Here is a 25,017-nt window from a genome sequence, read left to right on the forward strand (position 1 = left end):
GGCCACACGGTTGTACAAACGGATTGCTGAACTCGATATGCAAACACCTGCACGATTGAACACGTTAACATACAAACGCTCGAGCTATTCGCGCATATCTATGCCTGCGATCTCGTAAATATAAATACGACCCGGTAATAAACTCAACGTATTAATCCTTTCGAATTTATAAACGCGGTCCCAAGCGCGCACATATAAACGCTCATTCCCACACGATCATGAGGTCTCATAATCGCTGCCACATCTATCACTCTACTAGCGTACTAAAATATTACGATAACGTGAAAAGAAACGAAAAAATCTTGACAAAGATCCTGAAATCATGAATATAAATCACATTACTCACACAAAATCGTGACTACGATCCTGCAATCATGAACATAAATCACGCTATTCTGACAGAAAAATCCGATAGCAAACTTGTGAATAAAATATCACGGTAACTTGATGAGAAATTACAGAAATCGTAAATAAGCTCCCGCAATCATGAAAATCGTTTAACTGTCGGCTGTGTATTCGCAAATTATGAACAATGATCACAACAAAAACTAAATATGTCCAGGGAACAACCACAGTAACCCCACAAACATTCGAATTTAACGCCGTATATTCGACGCGAACTAGTTTTTGACGAATTTCGCGCTCAATCGTATTCAGAGTTGGCAGCACCCTCTCAGATTTTAATGAAACTTTCTGTACCTGAGAATATTGTCACAAAAAGCCACTTTGCATACTTGTTTTTTTTCAAAAATGTTCTAGACTGTCTTTTGAAAAGGGTCAAACTTTTTTAACTATTTTCTCTCAAATGGCTATAGTCCAAAAATGACAAATCCTGCAAAAAATGTTGTAGGAGTGTTTTTCACAAAATAAGTCAAATTTTTGAATAAAAATATTGAAAAAAATTCTTCATCGACTTCTACACTGAAAAAAATCGCTTTTTAAAAAATTTAAAGTCGATTTACAAAAAAAACCCATCTTTGATTTGGACGAAATTTTGTTCCAAGATAGGTAATTATATTCCCTACCTATTGTCAAAAAATCAAGTTGGACACTTTTAAGGAGAAAGTTATTTAAAAAAAACTTTTCCTTGTCCAAACTGAATTTATTTTTTCAGTGTATTTTTATCGAAAACTAAACCAATGAAAGTCATAATCATCTCAGAATCCAATTTCTCAACTGCTAGTTGCCTGATACATGCAAAAGTATCAGTATCGAATTTGGTATATATTCATAACAAACTTGAATGAGGGCAAAGATGAGCCATTTAACAACATCGATATATCGTCGCTGTTGTGCTATCTTATGACAAACGCCATTTTGGGGTAAACTGAGTTAGATATGCCACATTACTCGTCTAACGAATCTCTACAAGATGGCGTTCCCAGAATTTTGAAATTTTGCTTGGTTACTGAAATATAACGAGAAAAGTTATTAGAAATTGTGAGTTTTTTGCCTCGAATCATTAAATCTTGGGATTGGCTGATGTTATAATGAAGTTTTAGTTGCTTTTATGTGTAAAAATGCCATAGGAACACAATGGCATAATAATTTTCAAAAGAAAAATACATGCATTGGGAGAAAAACGCAGTTTTAGCTTTAAACTGGAAAAATTGCATATTTGGCAACACTGTAACTAAAAATAACTATTTTTTCTAGATACCCTGACTCATTTCCTCCAAAATGCATCCAACTGATTGTTTATAGACCAAATTAAACCAAAGATATGAATAAAAGTTCATAATTGGTGAAGTTTTTCTATGGAAAATGTTTCATGCACGATTATGACACATCATACACATTTTGTCATCAATACACACCTATGACACGTGTGAGTGCGACTTTTGTTTACATTTTTAGTGACAACTCGCAACATAGTCAACCGATCTTCGTAATATTTGAGAGATTAATACAGAATAGGTAGAAGCATCAATTGTCTTCTCTGAATTGTTTCTACCATTTATAAGTTTCATGATATTCAATCTCAAACTTTAAAAATCGTTTTTCTCGAAATGTGCAAAATGGCGCTTGTCATAAGATAGCACAACAGCGACGATATGCGAGATTTGACTAAATACCACTTGGCCGCGCACGAAAAATTATCTTGTCTATGTACCCGCCCAGGAAGTAGAGATTGATGGTGTAGTCTCCAATAGAGGTCTTAATTGCGAAGGCTGGGGTTCGTTCCTTCAAGAACCCTTTGTTTCAGCCAGTGAAAATTCTGGTTCGCAAGCAATTGCGTTCAGGAAAAAATCAAGGAGTATTTGAACACAACTTATTTTCCATTAGCCTCATGTCAAACCTTTCGCCGAATCTGCTCTTCCAAACTTTGACCTTTTGGGCGGAGCTAGTCTACCTGTTCGTTTTTTTTTTGAGCCGCGAGGCATGAACTTATTGCAGAAACAAGGCACGCTGTGGAAAATGCATATAAATTATGTGGGGACAAAATGAAAAATTCTTTTAAGGAACATTCCGATAATGCAAAAGAGCGCTACGCCACCGACAACGACTAATTTCTATGGTTCATTGTACACTAAAGTGCGAGAGTCTGACCATCCCATTGTGGGAACATCTTCTAATGTGCTTAAAAGTTTCCGAAAGAGGAAAATCAGTTTTCTCTCCTAAGCTTCCTCGGAAAGGCCTGAGAGTGTCCCTTGAAGGGTGCTGTTATAAAATCGAAGTAAGTGGTTCCTGGTCTCGGTAATCTTTGAAACTAGCAGAAATTTCCACATGGGACATCAAAAACCCCAAGTGTCCTTATATTTCAGTCCCTACACTTTCCGCCCAGGTTTTACACAATGCATTTGCATTACGATTAAAGAACAGACGAAACGAGTACACGACGCGAACAAACGTGAACAGTTTCCCACCTCGTGGTGGGCAGAGGTTGTTAAGAATTATACGCGAAAGGGACTTTTGAACGTCGGTTCGCCCGAATTTTTCCCAATATACGCGACGCTACAAATGCAAATGAAAAACTTAATGAAAGCTGAAAAACTCGATTATTGGAACCGGTCCGTCGACGGATTAACGAACGAATCATCAGACAAACAATGTTTCGTGCGGTTACCAGGGCCTACGTTGTGTATTCGATCCTGTGATTGGAATACACGGAACATTCGTCATATGATGACAGCTATGCATCGCTTTTATGATAATTATTATGACAGTAATGGAGAGTGCAATCATAAAAGAGACTGTGCTGCCAACATTCTCCCCACAAAGTTGATGATTTTATATTTACCTATTAACGATCATGCCCACATCGTTACAGTTACAGTATGCTCTCCGTTTGATGGAGCATGGAAAGCACTCTTTGTATTTCCTGGGGAAAACATAGGAGTTTTTGAGTACTTTAGCTGAAAAAGCATAGCAGATTACCTTAGTTTGGCAGTGCTCCATTCTGGGTAATGAGAAGTCGGACACTTGGATTAGAATGATATTGAGAAGGTGGACATTTAGGCATTAGAAGTTTTTAAATATTTCGCATCAGAGGACGGAATCCCAAAGGTATCAAATCAACAAGCCTTGGTCCAAGAGAATGAATGATGACAAGGCCCATCTCCAGAGTATTGAGGTCGTGGAGAGCGGTCTCTGCACTTGTGGTGGCGGTTATCGCAATTCTAAACATGTTGTCTGGTCGTGCGCTAGGTATTCTAGTACCAGATCTCCGTTAAACGAATCCCTTCGGCCTCGTTTTAGTGCAGTCTGAGATGCTACACCAAATTAATTACTGATACTTTTTGCATATATCGGAAATTGGATTCTGAGATGATTACGACTTTCATTGGTTCAATTTTCGATAAAAATACACTGAAAAAAAATTCAGTTTGAACAAGGAAAAGTTTTTTTTTTCAAATAGCTAATAGGAACAAAATTTTATCCAAATCAATGATGGTTTTTTTTTGTAAATCGATTTTAAATTTTTGAAATCGATTTTTTTCAGATGAAGAATTTTTTCAATATTTTTATTCAAAAAATTGACTAATTTTGTGAAAATCACTCCTACCACATTTTTTGTAGGATATGTCATTTTTAGACTATAGCCATTTGAAAAAAAAATGGTTAAGAAAGTTTGACTCTTTTCAAAAGACAGTCTAGATCATTTTTGGAAAAACAAAGTATGTAAAGTGGATTTTTGTGACAAAGTTCTCATGTACAGAAAGTTTCATTAAAATTGGAGAGGGTGCTGCCAACATTTGTTCGAGTTGGCGCGAAATTCGTCTTTTTGTAAACACAAATAGCTTCACGAATACGATTTTTTTTACTAAGTGCCCAATTCATCGTTTACTAGTCGAACGACAAGCACGTGGATGCGCGATCATATGGTGCGGTAAGAAGAAGACCATCAGATTTTTCATCTTTCATATGTTGTTGCGCATATTTTTGTCAATCAGCCATATTCTGCATTATGATGGATCACTTTTAGAACGAATGTGATTTATATTCTCAAAATACATCAAAATATATATATATATATATATATATATATATATATATATATATATATATATATATATATATATATATATATATATATATATATATATATATATATATATATATATATATATATATATATATATATATATATATATATATATATATATATATATATAACAATTATAATATTTTGTCTAAATTATTTTAGGTTACTATTGTCCAAAATAACTCTGAAACCTCGAAATATTTTCAAGTGAGAAGACTCAATTTATTTAGCTTATTAATAAAAAAAATTAGGTGAACAGAACATGAGCAACTTCCTAGAATTTTCAAATAAAAACCATTGCAAGTTTTGAAAATTTATAGGCAACATTTATTTGGATTGAGAACCGCGCAAAATCTCACGCGGATTTGATGCGTTTTTATTTTGTCGTCTTTCGTAACAACCCTGTATTTCTTTGTTGAATATACAGTACGGGGGACCTAACGAGCGACTCTTGGTTTTTTACACCTTAGCAGGTCGACAGGGTACGTGAACGTCCGCAAAACTGAAATGTGACCAACTATGGAATTTTTATCGAATTTCTACAATATTTACAATATTTGGGTTTAGCAACTCATCCTCTTTTAAAACCTGTAAAAATAAACAGATGGAGTATATCTGGCTTCTGGAGATTCAGATTTCAGGAAGCATGTTCCAGTACCAATCGGATACCTTTTGGGAATTTCAATAGAATTTCAACAATGTGGGTGTCAACATTTTTAGAATTACATCAGAAGTCTGTATTTTATCAGTATGAGAAAATTTGTTATTCCGGAAAAGAATGACTGTTCCACAACGATCAGAAACAGGCTTCCGAGGTATTTTCAAAAATTTTAAAGTTTCGCGTGTTAATGAAAATATATCAAAAAAAGATTTACAAAAATCATTGGAAAATTTCTCAAAATGCGGCCAGGGTTTTGATGGCTGTGTTAGTTTAATTTATATATTCTAATTTCGTTCGCACATCAGATAACATACGTTAAGGGGTTAGTACAAAGTTTACTTCAATACCTGTTTTGTGTACCATCTCAATTAAAATAATTTTCTATTTTTGTAAACGTTCCTCAAGTTTATTATATATACTGCACCATACATATGACATCACACGATCGACATACAGTCATTAACATATCAGTCACTAGCTATAGCTGACCTACGCGGTTTAAACTCTACAAACAATCCCTCTTTGGAATGTAATCCGATATACCCGTTGGCGAGTTGCAACGGAACCTGCGTTTTCTCCGTCATTTCAAAGCTAAAGTTCAGCAACATGTAGTACACAATAGCCTTAACCTCCATAAGGGCAAACCTCGATCCGATACAGTTTCTCGGTCCGATCCCAAACGGCAGATACGTCCCGAGATCGATGTTACCTATGTTTTCATCACTGAAACGCTCCGGTATAAACTGCTCCGGATTTGGAAAGTATTTCGGATCATGGTGCAATCCCTGCACCGGGAACCACACCGCCGTTCCCTTGTCGATAGTGAACTTCAAACCTTCTCCATCGTCCAGTTCGTAATTTCGCACGCAGAGTCGATCTACTGCAGGCACCGGAGGCCACTTTCGTAGCGATTCGGATACTACCATATCCATGTAGTGCATTTTCTGAAGTGTTTCGTAATTCAATGGACCCCCGTTCAAAGATTCGTGTGTGGCCACAATCTCCTCGTATAACTTATTCTGCACATCTGGATTGATAGTTAATTCATATGTTAGAAAGGTTAGATTGGTAGATACCGTGTCGAATCCTGCCAGGAAGAAAAGCAAACATTGAGCTATCATTTCGACTTCGGACATTGAATGCGACGAGACGCCTTTCCCGATATCGGACTCCTCCACGGTTGCGAATCCTTCTTTCTGTGCTTTCTCGTGTTGATGCTTCAATATGCCTTTCCTTGCCTGCATCAACAGATGAACCATGTCCGGTCTGAAAATTCCTTGCTTTTCACGCATGCTCACTGCATTTTTTATTATCGACGAGAAGTAGATGTTGTGATAATGTTCGATGAAATCAATACCCAAATAGCTCATAACGGACGGGATGTATCGATGACCGAACGTACGCAACATCGCTTTGAACCCGATGAATTTGAACATATCTCTTCCATGGCAGAAAAACTCGTTTTCTCGATTCCTAAACGAGTCCACCTTAATTCCGAAGGCGCAGGTTGCAATCACATCGTTGCAATATCTCGAAAACACATCCTTCACTTCATATACCTGCGCTGTTCCTTTGCTTAACCATTCATCCCGATAAAACGTAGCCGTACTCTCGCAGCATTCCACCACCAGCTCGAACATCTGCCGCATCTTGGAACCGGTGAATGCCGGACTAAGGGTGATTCGCATGTTCTTCCATTTCTGTTCGTTCAGCACGAACAAGGATTTCGCAAACACCAGATCGGGATGGTCGCTATCACTTCGGCCGAAGATCGGCCGGTGGTCCATGAAGTAGTCAAAGTCCCTGATGCCGATGTGCTTAATCAGCTTCGGATCACGAACCACAAAAAATGGCAGGTTGGCATCGAATAGACCGAATACTCTGCGAATAAAAAGTTATTCTAACTATTCAGCTAGTGGTTAGCGCGGTAAGGATGCTTACTTTACGCCCTCAAATTGATCGTAAACGCGCTTGATATACTCGGTGAATGAACATTTTCTAAAAAGCAACTCGGCAGTGCTGCCAACGATCGGTTTGACCGGCAACGATGGGATCGGTTTGCTATGGAAATAACCGTGATCTTTCGTCAACCAGTGATATAGTAGTCCAATTGTAGCAACTACTGCCAGGACGTGCACTAAATCGACCTCCATCTTAGGGGTGCTGTTTTGGAACTGATTTCTCGCGTCGCGTCGCGCCGTCAATCGTAGCGGGCTTGATTAGAAAAGTGAAGCTTGATAATAGCCGGCTAAGTGTGAGTTGCGCCATACCAATTCAATCAATTGATTGGAATTGAAGTGACTACCTCTCTGGATTCGGACATAGACGAACAATTTGATACTGAAGCGAATTATTGAAACTTTTTTAAATAAAGTTTATATTACAGTTTTAGCTTTTTAAATTTTGGCACTGTAGGTCACTACTATAATGCAAATTAGAATTATTTTGGCAGGAAAATTGTGCGTAATTTCGTGTGAAAAACACCAAGACGGAGTGAAGAGGACATAAGACGGCGCCAGTACTCGATCAGCCTTGGAAAAATTCAACATTCCGTTCAAAACATTACGCGCTCGTGTGAAAGAAAAGTGCTTGCCATCAATGAAAGCTCGTCAGATATTTCGCGTGAGTTAACAATATAATAATTAAAGGTATTATTGAAGTAGATAATCGAGAAAAACGATCAAAAAGAGAGGGAAATGGAATCCAAAAAAAATGCTCCGAAGCGCAAACGTGATCGTCGCACAGCTAGGCAACCACGTGAGCCGGAATGCACAACTTCCATTCCACACTCTGGCGACGACGAAGAAGTCATAGTAGAAGAATAAGGCAAGTACAAAACCAGACACCAGACAAAACCTTTCCAACGAATGCTTGTTTGTCAACATCAGTGCAAAAATACCATCGCACGAGATCGCCAAAAGAACTGACGTACTTGATCCCACTCTACTCTACTATCTATTTGCAGTGAATAAATCAAAATAAACATTTAAAATTTCTGTTGATCACTAGTACCCTTTTCTCGGAGGTAAAGCAATTTTACATATTTTCTTCCATTCTTTTGTCGCCGATGGTGTCCTATTAACGATCGGTTCTATGGGGGTATTTTCCAGCTTGTGGGTTAGGCTTTTTATTCCGTCTGTTTTTACTGATCGTGTTGGATTTTGGTATGATATTGGGTGCCGTAGTTAGTTGTTGATTTGGTCTGCCATATTACCAGAATCTACCATCTAATGTATCTACCAGAATCAAAAATTCCCAGTATACAAAGCAAACTACCAAGCAGTTGGATTTAAAAATGCGTGTGTACAATCACATTCCGTTGCGAAACTTCGCATTCGATTCCGAACCAAATGTTTCGATTTCACTAGTTCTCATCAGCTTGAAATGAACTCCTTTTCTTGCGGAACATTACGCTTGACTAGGGGTTTGCTCAGAAACATAAGTAGTATCCATTTTTTTTTTGGAGCTCGCGTCAATCTGGCGGATTCTGATGAGACGAAGTCGAAATGCAAATTCTACAACAAGTTTAAACAAAAAATTTATTCAATCCATATGATACTATTGTTTATATAATGCAATTAACTGACTTATATTCTTCTAAATTTATTTACAGATTCAACAACGTGCCGTTCGCGGAATGTAGCTGATCATACAGGTTAGTTCATATCGATTTTTACTTCAAATTTCAAATAATAAATATTTGTTTGGCAAACTTTGATCCAATATATCTAACTGAGTCAATGCTTTTGTTAGAAAAGAACCATTAAAAACATCAACCTTGGCTAACCGATTACCAAAATCTGCACATCTAATTTCTAGTTATTAGCAATGCAGCTCATGAATGACGTCTCCAATGAAAACGAAATTTACAGTTAAAATGATCTATAATAGTGTTTTTTTTAATTGTCAAAAATAAGTTTTTATGGAGCTGTATAGAAGTTTGTGAAAAAGTCTAAATTTATTTTTGGCCGATTGGGAAATCGTGCAGAGAATACACCCGGAATAAAACAACAGACAACCCCTTTGAAGGTATTTTCGGTGAAAAAAATATCGTCCACAGTAAAAATTATTTTTGGCAGTACATATTCGGTCAATTTCCATACAATTACGCAACATTTGAACCATAATAGTCTTCTTGCTGGCCTTTGGATCGTCAGCAGATCACAAATCGCACCATTCATGCACCTAACAAATTGAAAATGATTAGAAATTAAATCGGCGTTCGTTCTTTTATAGATAATGATTAAGCACAACTCCAAACACAGACATGACCTAAGCCTCGAACTAATTATGCTGGCACACAGTGAATTACTAGAACTAATTTAAGCTTCTCTTATGAAAGATTCCCAAACTATCATGTTTTCCATAATTTTTGCTTGTTGTGAATACTTTGAAATTTTATACAGGATCATTGTAATTATTTTCGACGAAACAGTTAAAATATTTCGTTCAGTATAACTGGAGTAATTACTGTTAACCGAAATTTTGAAACGGGTCCCTATATTGGAAGGATTGTTCAGGGGTGAAGTATGTTCGAATCAAAGAGTCAGCTGTGCGGTAAAGATAGTTTCCACTTTGTAACTTGAGAGCTTGCAAGTACACACTACCAAGGCATGTATAAAGAGTTTGACCGCACACATAACTGAACAAATAGTTCAAAGTCTCACAGTTTGCCGCAAGGCGAATCAATCATTACATATCAGTCTATTTCCAATCACTAAAGAGTCGGCCACGATACTCAGTATGCCTTCTGCAACTGTCCGAGTCAGCGCAAAGCACACGACAAAACAGGTGCTTTTTGTGCATTGTCTGAAGAACAAAGGTTCAGTCTGCTTTCTACTCCTGCCAAGTCAGAGTTACAAACGAACAAAGTGATCGACAAAGTAGTAGATCCTAGTGCACATTGTGTCATGATCAAAGGAAACATTGCATTTATTCGTGACGTCATGAGTGAAGTTGGCGCGGTGTTTGCCTTCCAGTTTAGTTCCATATGACCGAGTTTTTCGTAGGGCCGATGGAAGTAATCTATCTTCAATATAGTTCCCTGCGCATTTCAGTATTGATATCACGTTATGTCATGTAGAAAGATTGGTTTTAAAACCACTTCAAACACTTGGTCAAAGTGACAGCGACCAGTTGTGAGCAAAACATGTTGTAAATAATTTAAATCGGCAGAGTACAACTGGAGATATTTGTGATATAGTGATGGGCAAAAACAAAAACGGGTTTTTCGCAACATCGCAAAAATTATCCCATACAAAATTTTTTCAACATTTTACTACGAAAATGATAAAAATGTTGTGAGGGTACAAATCACTGTAATCTAGTGTTATTTGTCGTAATAACAATATTTATCTATTTGTTTATTAATTAATTAATTTTGTGCTTTTTAACGACATTCAATTAGATAGAGATTACTGAGCAGGGAAAGTTATAAAAATTTGGAGTCATAGTGCTCAAGTGAGAGCAAGGATGTGAAATATACAGATCGGAAAACTAGAAGTTGCAGGATCATTAGAAACAGGCTTTAAATCTTACGGGCTAAGCTTTTGTCTTCTGCTGGCGGGAGTCGAGCTTAGGCAGCACAACTACGAATCGCTCAAGTCTGTCAGCATGTCTCCTGGCAAAGACAGACTTGTCCCTCCTTACCGTGAGAAGCGTGACTACCAGTGCTGCGAAATTTCGAATTCAGTTACCTATTTCTGCTTGTATGTACCGAAATCAGTGGCGTAGCCAGAAATTTGGTTTGGAGGGGGTTTTGACGAAATTCTTAGATTTTTCAAAAATGTTGGCGGGTCTATTGATAACATTTAATCTGTAGGCCGCGATCGACTGGGTACTACCGTGTTCAGCAGTAATAGCGAAAAGGAATGGTGTGAGCGGGCATAGGCGCTATAACTCTAACGTAGGCAGAACTAAATACCTGTCGTAGGTGTCAGTTATGGTGTGTGGCGGACTACGAGACAGGTTAGGTCAAGTTCAACGAGTGGCCCAAAAACACCACTTTACTAACAATCAAGCAGAAAAGGATGAGCTGAAAACTTGCCACTTCGAAACCATAGAATTGGAGGAGCTTTGATAGACGGGCAGAAGGTGTGGAAATGCGGGGATCGAGCGACGGCACAAGAGCTAGGCAAAATGCGCCAACGCATGATCAGGTGGCAGGCGATCAGCGAAAGGATGTGTGTAGTGTGGATCAAAGGCCATTTCTTCGACTAGAGCATTATCAATGTGCACTGACCTCACGAAGCCGAGAAAGATACATTATGGCGGAATGTAGGGCTCGTAATCGGTGACAAAACATTCTGGTAGGCCGGGGGCATTGTATAAACCGGTTATCGCACAGGATACTCTGTGAACCTTATAAATAATGTGCAGAAATTCTCACGATTGATAAGTATATTGTGACGAACCTAAATAGCGAAGCAGTAGACGACAAGAGTATTGCAAGAATCAGCTTGAAGACGCGTGCAGTCGTTGACAGATGCCGGATCTACCTAAGATTCATGAAAAATAGGACGGTTGAACCGCTGGCAATGATCAACTGTCATGTGAGCTACTTAAACACAGAGTAGAGGAATTGGCTAGAGCACTCCACTGGGTGCTGATGAAGATCTGGAAGGAGGAAATTTTACCGAAGTATAGGATGTAGGGAGTAGCATGTCTTATCTATAAAAATTGTGTTAAGCGGGATTTTTGCAACTAATTACCGGTTAATCACATTACTGAGCTGCCTTGTATGCAAAGGTGACGTAAATGCCATCGAGTATATTTTTCAGGAAATCAATTTCCAAATCTTGCATGGTGCGGGTAAAAGCATGCTTTCGCCACTTTGCTTTTCGCATTTCAACAGGTTATTTTTTTATTTGAAGTCGTTTGCACTGAAAGATGCGAATTTTCGTAGTGAACATGAAAATACGAAAAAGTTAAATTTGACCAAAGTGGCATTGAAGTCACTTTTGCATACTAGGATAGTAAACGTCATCTACAAGGTGTTCTCTCGAATTCTTTGTTGCCGCCTATAACCGTTAGTAAGGGAATCGTAGTGCAATATGGCCTATAATGCACAAATACGGGTTGCATTCATATCTTCAACCAAGCTACATATTTGCAATAACATTCATGAAAAATTTGCTGAAGACACTCAGTCTCGAACTAAATTTGATTAGAATTAGTAATGCATCCAACTGGAAAAATTTATCAACAAGATTATGTTGCAAAATACTAAACCTCCAAAAGCTGATGGTTTCCAAATGATGGAATCTTGGCGCCATTCAATTAGATACTCAAATGTACATCATAAATAGCGAAAAAGGCGAAAAAAAATTTTTTACTACCAATCTTAGCTAGTGGCACTTTATATAAGTGATAACTCAAATAAAATCAAATGCACATAGAACCGATTTTGACCTGTTAGAGACAAGCGTAAAACGCCATTTTTCATCAGTTTCTATCAAGGCGTTTTCATTGAGCTATTTTGCTTGATATTTACATGATTTATCAACTATAGGATCCTCACTAAAATATTGGTTACAAGATCCCATTCTCACAATTTACAAAAAGTCCCCATAACGTTTAAAACAGGTTCTCAATGTAATGAACAGATAATATACTTCCAGAATTATTATTTGAATGTTTAATAAACTAGTCAGCATCAAACTTTTTTTCTTCGATTCAAATATTTTGGTTTGGAGGGGGTTTTAACCCCCAAAACCCCCCCCTTGGCTACGCCACTGACCGAAATCAACATTCAGATTCCCCGGCTCCCCATTCATTTGTTACTATGTGGGCAGTTTGAAGGCATTGTCTACATTTTCGAGCATAAGTGAACTACGTAATCTATATCTGGTGTACTTTTGGTCAATAATCCTTTTCAGAACTAGCATAGAAACAAAATTCAGTTTGCTTCTGAAACCGAACATATCCGAACCTGAATGCGCTGTGTCGGGAGAAAGAATAACGAGGGAAATGAATCAAACATTTCATTCATCGTGGCGGGCATAAATTGAACTTCTTTTTTCTTTCAAGTTCACGCAGGGATGTCAACTTTTTTAAGCTCTGGTGACTACACATTAGTCGAAATTAACAAGGAAAAATTAATTAATTAATAGATTTATTACTCAATCGCTTCTTTATTTATTTATTTTATTTATTTATTTATTTATTATTTACTTATCCTTTAGTTAATCTATTTACTACTGCGGATTATTGTGAGTTATTTATCTAAAAACTAGTTAACATATTTTGTGCAATAGTAATTTTGCCTTTCTCATATAAAAAGGTTATGCAATCACTTTGAAAACCGTCAACCTAATCTCGGCCCCGGGGGCCGAGTGACATATCCTATTCGACTCAGTTCGTCGAGATCGGAAAAAGTCTGTATGTGTGTGCATGTATGTGCGTATGCGTCAAAAACTCAGTTTTGACACATACGATTCGATTTTTTTTATTTTTCTCAGAAATGGCTGGGCCGATTTGCCCAAACTTAGTCTAAAATGAGAGGTGCAACCTTCCCATCGGCTGCTATTGAATTTTGTATCGATCGGAATTTTGGTTGCGGAATTACGGGTTTAAGAGTGGAGCCACACAGGAATTTCCCATATAAACTATAGCAAAAATTAATAATAGGATTCTTACTTTAGATGCCACATGCCTTTAAGGTGCATGAAATGTCGAGATTTGATGCAAACTCGAAAATAAAATTTGACGAAAATTTTATTTAAAAAAAAAGTTCACAAGAATTTCGCTTTTGAATTTTTGAATCTTTCAGAAAATGTTAATTAGTTATAATCTCATTTATTCAAACCTATTTCTAGTTCAATGAAGGTTGCGAAGCGTTGTTTTCTTTCTAGGCAAAGAATTCAAATGGGCCAATTTGATGGGACCATATTTCTTGTTGCGCTGATTTCACATAGTTTGCTTCGTACTATTCGTGTGTAGCGACCGGGTGCTAGAACAGGCCAAATCGGAATTTAAACATTGCGATTTCTTATAAATTACAAGTCACTTCTGAAGACGCCGTTTATTGTCCCAGAAATGATGTATGAAGCACTAAGTTCATCACATCCTCAAATCGCCTGCCAGATCAGAACTTTTTTCGAATCCAAGCTGTATGTAAGTTTTGTCATCTATCGTGATGCAACATGATCTGGTGCACCTTTTTAGAAAAGTTACGATATTTCTAAACATACATGTTATTTCATTATGTTTTTATGTGCTTGAATAAAGCCAAATATCCTCGCTTGACCGCATCGCGATAATTTTCTAAAGAACTCCGTACACAAAGCGTAAATCTCCGTAAAATAGGCACAATTTTTAAATTCATGGAAAAATATTCCGTATTAGAATTGTAACTCGGAAAAGATATTTTTTGGTACCCTGCGTTCGATTACCATGCTTTCAAGCGAAACTGAGCATCTAGCGCAATTGTAAAATGATTTTTATGATATTAGTCGATGCGTCGAAAATGTGGGCATAAATTATGCTCAATTCTAAGTATTCTAGGAGATAGAATGTTTGAAACGGATAAAAAGTACGAAGGAAACTCGTATTATGCGCTGGGCGGAACAAACCCCAGTCAACGATCACGTAATCACATTTTTGAAACCGTTCAACATATTAACGTGGTTCACATAAATCTCCAAATAACACAAGGAACGTGCCAATCGAGGCAGTATATTCCGACGTGGTTTAAGGTTTATTTGGAAGTGTACCAAGAACTTCACAACGTTCTACTTATTCAGTTTCAACAGGTACGGAATGTGGTTACAGTACAATGGCACAATCGACTCCAATCAGTTGACTTAGTATATAAGAACCACATGAAACCCTTTGTTGTATTTGACAATGTTTAGGTCAAGATCCCCGTATATATGTGTTGAATGGTGCAGTCGAAGTACGACTACATAATCTGTCTCCAGGTACATCTTATAGTGCAATCTCCTGGTTCAAGTTGCAGTTACGGTATGAAGTGATCTCTGTTCATCGCGACTTTTAGAGAATTTTTTTCCCGACATTGCCAACGGTGTACGGGTGATAAAAATCCGAATCTTAATCACTCTACTTCTAGAACATGACACTCACTGTGCACAGACCACGCTATGAACCTATGAGAACCAAACTGCCACATGTCAGTTCTGTGGAAATTCAAAAATGCCATGATGATATGATCGTGTATGAATAAGAAAGAAGAGATGGAGTGTGTGACCCTCAAGAGTCAGTAGTAAAATAAAAATATTTAATAGTTATCAAAGCACTTTTTTTATGTATTTTGCTTGTCAAAAATTCCTATAAAATATTCAGAGCTAAGACGATTGTTCCTTGGAAATTAATTTGGGAATAATGAATCTGAGGCTGAGTATGGGAATACTGATGAATATTAACAAAATCGTTTTTGTCAAATTACCGTGACTTAGTGGGACCAATGTGTGGGAATGGTCTCATAAGACTTTCTCATAATCCCTGTACCATGACCAAGAAGAGTTATCGGTGTAACTAGGATCGTTGAAATATCCCCGCATTTTCTTAGGGGTCAAAAGGAGAGAGCGAGCACTTTAAAAGAGAAAACATAATCATATCGTAGTATTTCACTCCCGGAAAGTTTTGATCAAATCGGAATCCACATTATTTTCATATGTGTTCACTGTTTTCTTCCGAATATGTACTGTTATCAGTCCCACTTTGCCTTAATCGAATCTAATCTATCCAAATTACTACTACACCGTTCATGATTCCCTTGGCTTCACCTCCAACCAAACACCTTTCTCGCTCTGCAAGGCAAACAAATGTTTCATCAGCCGTAGTGGTATCTGAGTCTTCTCCGTTGGCTGCAAACTGAAGTCCTTCAGTAGATAGTATAGTATCGATTTCACCTCCATCAGTGCCAAACGAGAACCGATGCAATTTCTTGGACCAATGCTGAAAGGAATATATGGAACTGCACCCATCCCCGATCGATTTTGTTGGCTGAATCGTTCCGGATCAAATACGTCCGGGTTCGGATAGTACTTCGAATCGCGATGAATAGCAATTATTGGAATCGCGACGGTACGACCCTTTTCGATGACAAATCTCGTCCCAGCTTCATCGTCGTACTGATAGTCTTTGGTGCAGTAACGTTCCGAAACCAATTGTGGAGGCCACATGCGAAGACCTTCTGATACGACCATATCCATGTAGGTCATGCGTTGGAGCACTTCATATGTGGGGGCCTTTCCGTCAAGGGATCGATCAGTGTTTTTGATTTCCTCATACAAACGATCCTGAATTTCTCGGTTGACCGTGAGCTCGTACGTTAGAAAGGTCAGACATGTAGATATTGTTTCGAATCCAGCCATGTAAAATAGTAAACACTGTGCGATTAGCTCGTTGTCAGTCCAAAGTCGAGAATGGATCGATTTTCCAACGGAAGATTCTTCAACTGTGGCGAAACCTGCATCTTTCAAGTTCTGCTCGTCATTTTGGTGCCTTAAGCCACCCTGTCGAATTTCCATCAGCATGTGAATCATGTCATTTCGAACGATGCCATGAACTTCCCGCTGTTTCATGTTATCGAGAACCATTCCTTTGAAGTACGCCAATAAACTGGAACTAATAACGTCCACTCCCAATTTTTCCATCAACGATGGCATCGTGAATAATAACAGAACTTTCAGCATAACCTTAATCGATCGAACATTCAACATTTGAGTTCCTTTCCGGTAGAAATCATTATCCCGATTCTTCAACGAATCTATTTCTATACCAAAGGCAACCGTTGCGATCATATCGGTGCACAGACGCGAAAAGGTATCCTTCATTTCGTACTCTAGCTTCTTTCCTGACTTTGCTTCCGCGGCGAAGAAATTACTCATCGAACGAGCACACTCCGCCACCAAGTCGAACGTGTGGCGCATCCTGCTCCCGGTGAACGCCGGACTCAGCGTCGCTCGCATATCTCTCCACTTTTGGCCTCTCAGCACGAACAGCGTGTTGCGGGTTAAACTTTGCCCACCGGTTTCCCTGTCCAGTTGTTCTTTGGGGATAATTGGGGTATGATCCACGAAAAATTCGAAATCTTTCACGCAAATTTTCTTTATAACATCCGGATCACGGATTAGAAACACTGGAGTCATGAAATCGTAAACACCCGTCACTCTGTAAAAAATTGAAAATGTTAGTTTCGGCGGCGTATAAGCACAACAAACACGCCCTCCACTCACTTGGAGTCTGGATATGCGTTGTACAGTTTTAGTAGGTGCGATACAATGCCTCGCCGGCGGAAAATTGTTGCCCCATTACTGCCTAGTAGAAACGTAGGTTTCACGCATGGCACAGGCTTGCTCAGGAAGTATTGGTATTTTTGAGCAACATAACGATAGAAAAGAAGTATGATGGTGCCTATTGCAGCCGCGACAAGCAAATTAACTTCGACCATGACGGTTTCAGATTAATCGAATAACTAACTAATCTGTACGAATGAAATCTCGAGTACACTTGTGTGATTTTTTGGTGGTTCCCGATTGTGTCACTAACACTTCACCACTGAACAGAACGGTCACTATCAAATCGAAGCTTGAGCGAGAATAAACTTTACGATTTGAACCGCGAAGCTTATATCAAATGTGTGATTTGGTTCGTTGTAACGTGTATTTATTAGGGAGGGGATGACCGCAAGAATGACTTAACGACGATAAGATTGTTCGAGATATTACAATATTGTTGAAGAATCTTCCTATAATGTATGCGTTCAATTGATGCCAGAATATTTTTTACCTTTTTAGGCTTTTTTTACTGCAGAGATTTTGGAATTATTTTATTAAGATCTTTATTATTAGAATTTTACGACGATAAACTACCTAAAATCGCAAGTCAATCCCATGTTCTATGGGATTCCATTTGCGCAAAGGTCTGATATGCGATTATAGGCAGTTCAACTATCAGTAATGAACTAACTGTTGCCTTCTCTAAACTTGGGCCAATCTTGCGCTGAGACTCTCATATGTATGTATAGGGTGATGTGCCTATTATGGCAGTAGAGCCTATTGTGACCCTATTTCGTACCCCTTGGTTTCGAACCAAGCATATGAGATAATGACAATATCGATTTGGCTAAAACAGGTGTACAAAAAAAGCTCAAGTTATATTCTTTATTTGTTGTGCACATACGTATTCAGAACTATCCACTAAATCCAACTTTTAATTAAAACAAAATCACCTTATTGAAATATCTGCTGATCCGCCTCACTCGCGTAGTGAACCGAAACAGGACGCAACGGCGCTTAGCAAAATAAACACTTTCGAGCCAGCATTTACCGCCTCATATCTCGTTATTCCGGCACAAATATATTAAATATTGCACTGATACATACCTTTATTTTAGCTGGAGAACCTTTTTACGATTATTTCGCTTTAAAAGCACTCGTCAAACACTAGAATAGGCCTAGTGTTATAATAGGATAAAACTAAATACGGGGGTTCCTATTATTGGCATGTTTTGCTGATACACTACCACAATCAAAACCAACTTTTTGCATCCATCATACAGAAAAGAATCACCAGTGCGGCCAAACCAAAACATGAACTTGAAAACATAATGTTATGCAATTTTAGGTATAAGTAATCAATTATTTCAAGTTATTCAACTAATTGTTGATCGCAGATATTTTATTTTCATCTGCACATACAATTTGGATCGGGAGGAAGTAATGTGTGATGTGAACTTTATATTCCAGTTGTTAACTTTCGCATGGTTATTTCCTGCATGCGCAGTTCTGGGCGCTCTTCTACTAACAGCTGATGAGTTTCTTTCGTGTGCGTAATGTTTACGTTTGTTTTGATCGGCTGAAAAAAGCAGAATAATTCGTTTTACAAATCACGCGTTGGCGTCCATGATCTGGATACCTAGTTAGAATCGACGCAAATGAAATATGAGGCATTGCGTTTCAACTAGATTGTTTTTCGATGAGGTGGAAATCGGCACACCCATGAGGCGATAATTGGAACGTTCAGGTGGGAATAGATGCACAGAATAGAACATTTATTTTCATTTATGCTGAAAATTGAGACAATTCTGCCAAATAAGCTTTATACAGATGTTTAAGAAACAGTACACTGATACTTTATTCTGAAAAAGGTTATAGGTAATATGGCTTCTTTTTAAGTTATTCAAAAAATAGTGCGACCCTCTCCATAATGGTGCCAAAATAGGCTCATCACCCTATATCAAAAATGGAGTGTAGCGAGCGGGAGTATGTTGCGATGACCAAACTTTTGCTAGCGTGAAACGAAGTAAATATCACCGAAGAAAACTAAGGTCAATGATGGAAAGCACGCATAGTTTCATCGAAGTGGTTGGGGCTAACAGCCGAACCGGCCGTCACTCCAAGCGTTTTTTATTAAAATTCTGGGAAATGAGAAACAAAGCGAGAAATGTTGTGCTTATATACAGTATTGTTCAAAATTATAGGAACATCAAAACTGAATGAAGTTTTCTTTTAATTTATGCCAGCATTAGTCTTCGACACGAGTTACAATATGACTATCAATCAATACGTCATTTATTTACTAGTATTTTCAATTTACTAATGGAAATTTTTAAATATTTTAAACAACACTATAGGCGATACGAACCATTTTTGGATGGTATCCAACGGGGAACCCGAGCAAATTCTCATGGGCCTAAACTCCATGCAACCCCTTAAAAAAACCATGAATATGCTCAGTTACAAATTAATTGATCCATATAATGGATGTGAATCTGGACTATGAGCATGGGGATGTTATGGGCTCATCGTTTGCTCGGGAAAACAGATAAAAAATGGTGAGGTAAACGAAAGCTATTGGGTGAAAAAATTCCCCCCAGAGGCAGGATTCGAACCTACAGCCCTTGGGACTCCGGCCCAATACACAAACCCTTATGCTATCCCTGAGTTATGATGACGTCTCAGGACCAACACGTGATTGTCGCATTGGCGACAAAGATCGTAACACCAGGCTGGGTTTTTGTTATTATCGTCTGATGTTTGATTTTAATTAATTACCCATCGTACTTCGGGGGGTGGTAATAGTCCGGCGTGCAGAGCAAAAACTATATATATATGAAAATTGACGTCTATATGTATATATGAAAATTGACGTCAGCGTATTTCAAAATTATGCCGTCAGTCATCAGTTCAAGTCCCAGTTACTATTGGAGGCCGTAATACAAACTCCCATAATTTGTTACATGTTCTTGATGGTTACTCGTTTGATAGTAAGTTTCTCCATGGACCTACTCAGCTATTGTGGCAGAAGGCCTAACTAACATATCATCGTGACTATCGGGTATCCTTTGAATATAGAGGTCTCAATTTGTGGCTTGCTGAGACACGGCGTCCCACCATTTGATCGTAAGCGGTTTGTCCAAATGATATTGGGCCAACTGCCATTTGGTCGAAAGAATCGATTTGCCGAATGGGTCATTTGGCCGAATAGTAATTGGCCGAACGGGTCAATTGACTGAATGCCATTAGGCCGAAAGATATTTAGCCGAAATTGTTATTTAGAAGAATACCCATTTATTCAACTGATTATCCCCAATTGAAAAATTATCGAATTAGGGTAAGCTGGGGAAAATTCGACCTAGTAAATGGTTTTGGCTATAAAATGGTAATTTTACATCGGATCAAGTCGTTATATATACCAAATTAAAGGTTAAAGGAAAATTTTGAGATACAAGCGTTTTACGAAAAAGTTCACATTCGCGAATTTTTTCAAAAAAGTGCACATATGTCTCGTCATGTGGAAACTGTGTTCCCATTGAAAGTCATAGACGACGGCAGTGCAGATTCCTTGCGCTGCTCGTTCACATATTTCCAGAAAACATCATGAAACATCGAAATCATGCACCACAGTGTTGTCAATCGATCAATGGAGGATGATGCATCACTGGTTTTACTAGAGGAGACCCGAGCAGAGTCTGATAACTAATTGAGAACTAAACTTGATGTTGTGATGTAGTAGGGAATGATTGCTCAGATTGTTATCATTTTGGTCGTTTTAACGGTTAAAAGATCAAAATCGAAAGCAGAAAAATTGCACTATGACATCAAACAGAAAACTATTTATGCTACCAGTGAAAGCAAATTGAAAAGTTATTGAGATGGTGAAATATTCCATTGATAACAAAATAAGGAATCAGTTTGATGTTTGTCAAAGAAATAGAAACAAACTTTTTTTTTTTCTAAAAATGTAAGCACATAAAAATGAGATCAAAATATGATGTCATATCCGAAAAAGTTTAAACTGATATCAAAATAAGATTTCAATTTAATGCTTGATATCAAAATATGTTGTCTATTTGCTGTAATTTTGATGTTGGACTTTGCTCGGGGAGGATGCCATCACTATTGATGTGGCAGAAACCTGATCGCTGGCAAAACAAGGATCGAGATGGCGGTTATTTTCATTGGCAATAGAATTTATTTTTAGTAACGTGGCTGACCGCTGAGCTAGAGCTGTCAAGTAGCCTCACTGCACCTGGGTGGAGTACGGAATGGTCCGAATCCGGATAAAGGAATCCGTTGCGGGAAGACTTCCATGAAATGCTAGGAAGATTAAAATCTACTAGTACCATGATCTCATCAACTGCGTTAGCGTCTTCGAGGATAGTAAAAACTGAGCTGCAGTGTGCTTCAACATATTCGATATCACGAGCGCGGTCGGGTGGAACATACAAAGCACACAAGTACAACTTACGGTCGCCAAGCTCTATAATCGTCCAAACCTGCTCTAGGCAAGCCCAAGAAATATTCTCGACAATTTTTGTCTTCAAACTGGTATTAACTGCTACTAATACGCCGCCAATGGTGGATTTTCGGCTATTGTTAGGGCTCCGGTCGCAACGAAATACCTCGTATCCAGTACCGAACACCTGACTGGAAAGCGTGTCATCGTTCAACCTCGTTTCGACGAAGACAATGATGTCAAAATTGTTATCGGATATTGCAAGGCGGTATTGCTCGACGATTGAGTTGATACCACCAACATTTTGGTAGTATAACAGCAGCTTATCCCGTCGTTGATCAAGGCTAGAAATCGAAGAGCTTTGAGGCAAGGGAGAGCTCACAGATGCAATGTACTTGCCTGAGGTAGGTTTGCGGAAGATCCTTCGTCCCAACTCCATCACAGGACCGGGACGGCTGCTGGTCGCTGGCAGGAATGGCTCGACTGTGATGGGGGGACTAAGGGCTTCCTCACAACTGGCGGCAAATGTGCGTCGCGGTGACCGAAGAGACGAGATTACGTGGGATGTATGCGATATAGCTGGACTAGGTACCTCACGTAAACAACTGCGGTTCGCTGGCAGGAAGAGCGCCATCTGTGGCTGATACGACGCAATTAACGGAGTACTGTAATCGGGGAACATTTCAGCGCTTGAATTATTCTGAATGAATGGGTACTTACCGCAGTAGGAAGTTTGGAAGACCCTTTCTCCATTCCCGCACACAGGACCGGGACGACTGATGGACGTTGGCTGTAGTAGCTGGACTGTGGCGGAGGGATCGAGGGCTTCCATAATACAAGCTGCGGTGCGTCCCGGTATCCCATTAACGAAATCTATCCTGCTTTGGCTAGTCGAAGTTGAATTCACGAACGAGTACTCCAGTGGACCAAGTAGAAGCTCAATTCGGAACGAGACGAAATTGAGTTTCGTGAGATCGGTATCTTTTTTGACCAACAAAATTGCTTTGGGTGTGTCGCTTATACCAAGGCATTCTTGGGCCATAGTAACAATCTCTTCCACTGTATGGCTCGGGTCGAGACGGCTCAGATAGACCCAGAACTGATCTCGTTCATCAGCAACTGTTCTGATTTCGCGTTGAATGGCTCTAGTACCACAGACAGCGGCTACTTTGGCGCTAATTTTAGCACCATTCTCACAACTTCGTTTTGGAGTGGGCAGGTCCTTCGGAAGTCGCTTCACAAACAGCCTCTTTGAGATAAAGAGCCAAGATTAGCCGGAAAGTGAGTCTCAATGCGGCTCGAGAGATTTGAGACGACCGCGTTTAGATTATCTACTGCCTCACATAACTTGTTTGTGTCCACGATAGGAGCAACGGAATCGGATTGCTGCACCCATGTGTTGAAACAGCAAACACAATCGTCACACAGCCAGTACAGATTCTTATTGAAGCTAGACATCAAGTCTAGTGCAGATCGCTGCATACTACAAATACAAGCGCGATGGAAAACCGATCCGCAACGACCACGGCATGCAATTCTCTCAATCCCATTAACGGGAGAATCGCATGACTTGCAACTCTTACTCACGGTTGTTTTCAACCCGCCCTATGTCTTGTTTTTTCGATCTCGACTCGCTATGCGCCAATTTTTCCGATCTTTTACCGCATTGTTTATAAACGGTTCTGCGCAAAAGTACATGAAAGGTCCGAATTACCCCAACCCTGTTCCAATTCGGACTACCCATTTCTTATCAATATTTTTAAAATGAAATGGCATTCGACCAAATATCGTTCGGCAAAATGGTCCTTTTGGGCTAAATGGCCGTTTTGACCAAATTGTCCTTTCAACCAAATACATTTTTCGGTCAAATTGCTTTTGATCAATCCACCCTCGTAGCCAGATGGCATTCGGCTTAGCAGCGTTCGACCATATGTGTCTCGTTTGGCCAAATGGCATACAGTCAAACAGCATTCGGCCAAATGGCATCCGGTTAATTTACCTCGAACCACAGGATACAGTAGCAGTGCTACTCCACCTACATTTTGAAATCATTGACGTCATTTGCTTTCCTCTTAGTTACGAATATTTACGCTTCTTCTACATGGTAGTATAAAAAGTCAGAACCGAAAGCTGTTGGAAGTCTTCGTGCACATATGTTTCATGGTCCAAAGCATAATCCAAGCCAATACAATATGCACTATGCTATATTTCTCATTGATGGAGTAAAAACTGTTGCTTAAAACGATCTTTTCGCGTGAAGAGCACAAAACCTATAAATAAATTATTTATGGAATTTGCGTTTCGACTTCGTCTCATCAGAATCCGACACTAGCTTAGTGACAAGACTAAACTAGCGCCGGAATGACGCTAGCTCCATAAACTGCTAAGCCAAACCAAGTTTCGATTTCATTAATTGTCATCAGCTCTATCAGAGCCCCTCCTCGTGTGAAAAACAAAACTTTCACGTTTTCGGCAAATTTGTTTAAAATGTATTGTTCTGCAACTTCATCGAAGGCAGTTGCTATTTCGAATCGCTCAAAATTTCACATCTGGAAAAGTTTTTCTACAACTCGATGTATGCTTCTTCTTCCTATATAATTGACCGGCGTCATCACAGATTTGTAAAAAAACGTTCCGCCACTTAGAACTTGATGACGTACACAAGCTTTCTAGTTCCAGCTGTCGAGAAGTGTCAACAAATGGACGCTATATATTTTGCTATTGTTGTTTTGAAAATGGATGGTTTCATTTTTCCTCTCACAACGATTCGCCTTCGTTAGAATTGACACCACACGCTCAAGCGCATTCGAAACGCCAACCGGCGTGCCTCAAGGAAGACACCTAGTGCCACTGATCTTTCTCTTATTCATCAACGATCTCTGTACCCACATCAAATCTGAAAAAACTATTCTGTGCTGACGATCTGAATACCTTTAGTTCAATTGCCTCACTACTCGACTCTGCTGTGCTCCAAGACGATATTGCCAACGCTGCTCGCTAAATGGAATGCAGATCAACGTCGATAGCTGTAAGGTGTTAAGTTTCGGACGCTCGGACACTCTAAGGTGTTGCGAATATACCCTTCAAGCCTGTGTCATCCAGAGGGAAGATTCTATCCGTCATTTGGGACTGTTATTCGACAAAAAACTTTGTTTCGCTGACCTCT

At 38.9% G+C, this 25,017-nt stretch overlaps 4 protein-coding genes across 5 annotated transcripts in view; 1 reads left to right on the forward strand and 3 right to left on the reverse strand.

The window, feature by feature from the left end:
* Nucleotides 1-25,017, forward strand: part of LOC131693527 (sodium-dependent transporter bedraggled) — a 346,814-nt gene that overhangs the window by 89,580 nt on the left and 232,217 nt on the right. For both annotated transcript variants that reach the window (XM_058981432.1, XM_058981433.1), the window contains exon 3: nucleotides 8,761-8,802. In XM_058981432.1, coding sequence (XP_058837415.1) covers nucleotides 8,761-8,802 — 42 coding nt within the window. The remainder of the gene's footprint in view (nucleotides 1-8,760; nucleotides 8,803-25,017) is intronic.
* LOC131693531 (cytochrome P450 9e2-like) lies at nucleotides 5,525-7,305 on the reverse strand. Its single transcript, XM_058981440.1, has 2 exons — nucleotides 7,089-7,305; nucleotides 5,525-7,028 (listed from the first exon to the last, which is right to left on the reverse strand). The coding sequence occupies exons 1-2, from the start codon at nucleotides 7,298-7,300 to the stop codon at nucleotides 5,615-5,617; spliced, it is 1,626 nt and encodes a 541-aa protein (XP_058837423.1). The 5' UTR covers nucleotides 7,301-7,305; the 3' UTR covers nucleotides 5,525-5,614.
* LOC131693532 (probable cytochrome P450 9f2) lies at nucleotides 13,328-17,772 on the reverse strand. The gene is made up of 2 exons (XM_058981441.1): nucleotides 17,348-17,772; nucleotides 13,328-17,282 (listed from the first exon to the last, which is right to left on the reverse strand). The coding sequence occupies exons 1-2, from the start codon at nucleotides 17,560-17,562 to the stop codon at nucleotides 15,872-15,874; spliced, it is 1,626 nt and encodes a 541-aa protein (XP_058837424.1). The 5' UTR covers nucleotides 17,563-17,772; the 3' UTR covers nucleotides 13,328-15,871.
* On the reverse strand, nucleotides 21,470-22,853 carry LOC131693554 (uncharacterized). The gene is made up of 2 exons (XM_058981465.1): nucleotides 22,572-22,853; nucleotides 21,470-22,516 (listed from the first exon to the last, which is right to left on the reverse strand). Exon 2 carries the CDS (start codon nucleotides 22,483-22,485, stop codon nucleotides 21,571-21,573), a length of 915 nt encoding a protein of 304 aa, XP_058837448.1. The 5' UTR covers nucleotides 22,486-22,516; nucleotides 22,572-22,853; the 3' UTR covers nucleotides 21,470-21,570.

This window comes from Topomyia yanbarensis, chromosome 3, assembly GCF_030247195.1.
Source record: "Topomyia yanbarensis strain Yona2022 chromosome 3, ASM3024719v1, whole genome shotgun sequence".
Classification (NCBI taxonomy): Eukaryota; Metazoa; Arthropoda; class Insecta; order Diptera; family Culicidae; genus Topomyia; species Topomyia yanbarensis.

What these genes read in the sequence shown, in the direction of transcription:
- LOC131693531 (XM_058981440.1), bottom strand. Translation starts at nt 7,300, where the DNA reads ATGGAGGTCGATTTAGTGCACGTCCTGGCAGTAGTTGCTACAATTGGA. An exon ending in GATCAATTTGAGGGCGTAAA is followed by an intron (nt 7,029 to 7,088) that starts GTAAGCATCCTT and finishes TTTTATTCGCAG; the next exon opens with AGTATTCGGTCTATTCGATG.
- LOC131693532 (XM_058981441.1), bottom strand. Translation starts at nt 17,562, where the DNA reads ATGGTCGAAGTTAATTTGCTTGTCGCGGCTGCAATAGGCACCATCATA. An exon ending in AACGCATATCCAGACTCCAA is followed by an intron (nt 17,283 to 17,347) that starts GTGAGTGGAGGG and finishes AATTTTTTACAG; the next exon opens with AGTGACGGGTGTTTACGATT.
- LOC131693554 (XM_058981465.1), bottom strand. Translation starts at nt 22,485, where the DNA reads ATGGCGCTCTTCCTGCCAGCGAACCGCAGTTGTTTACGTGAGGTACCT.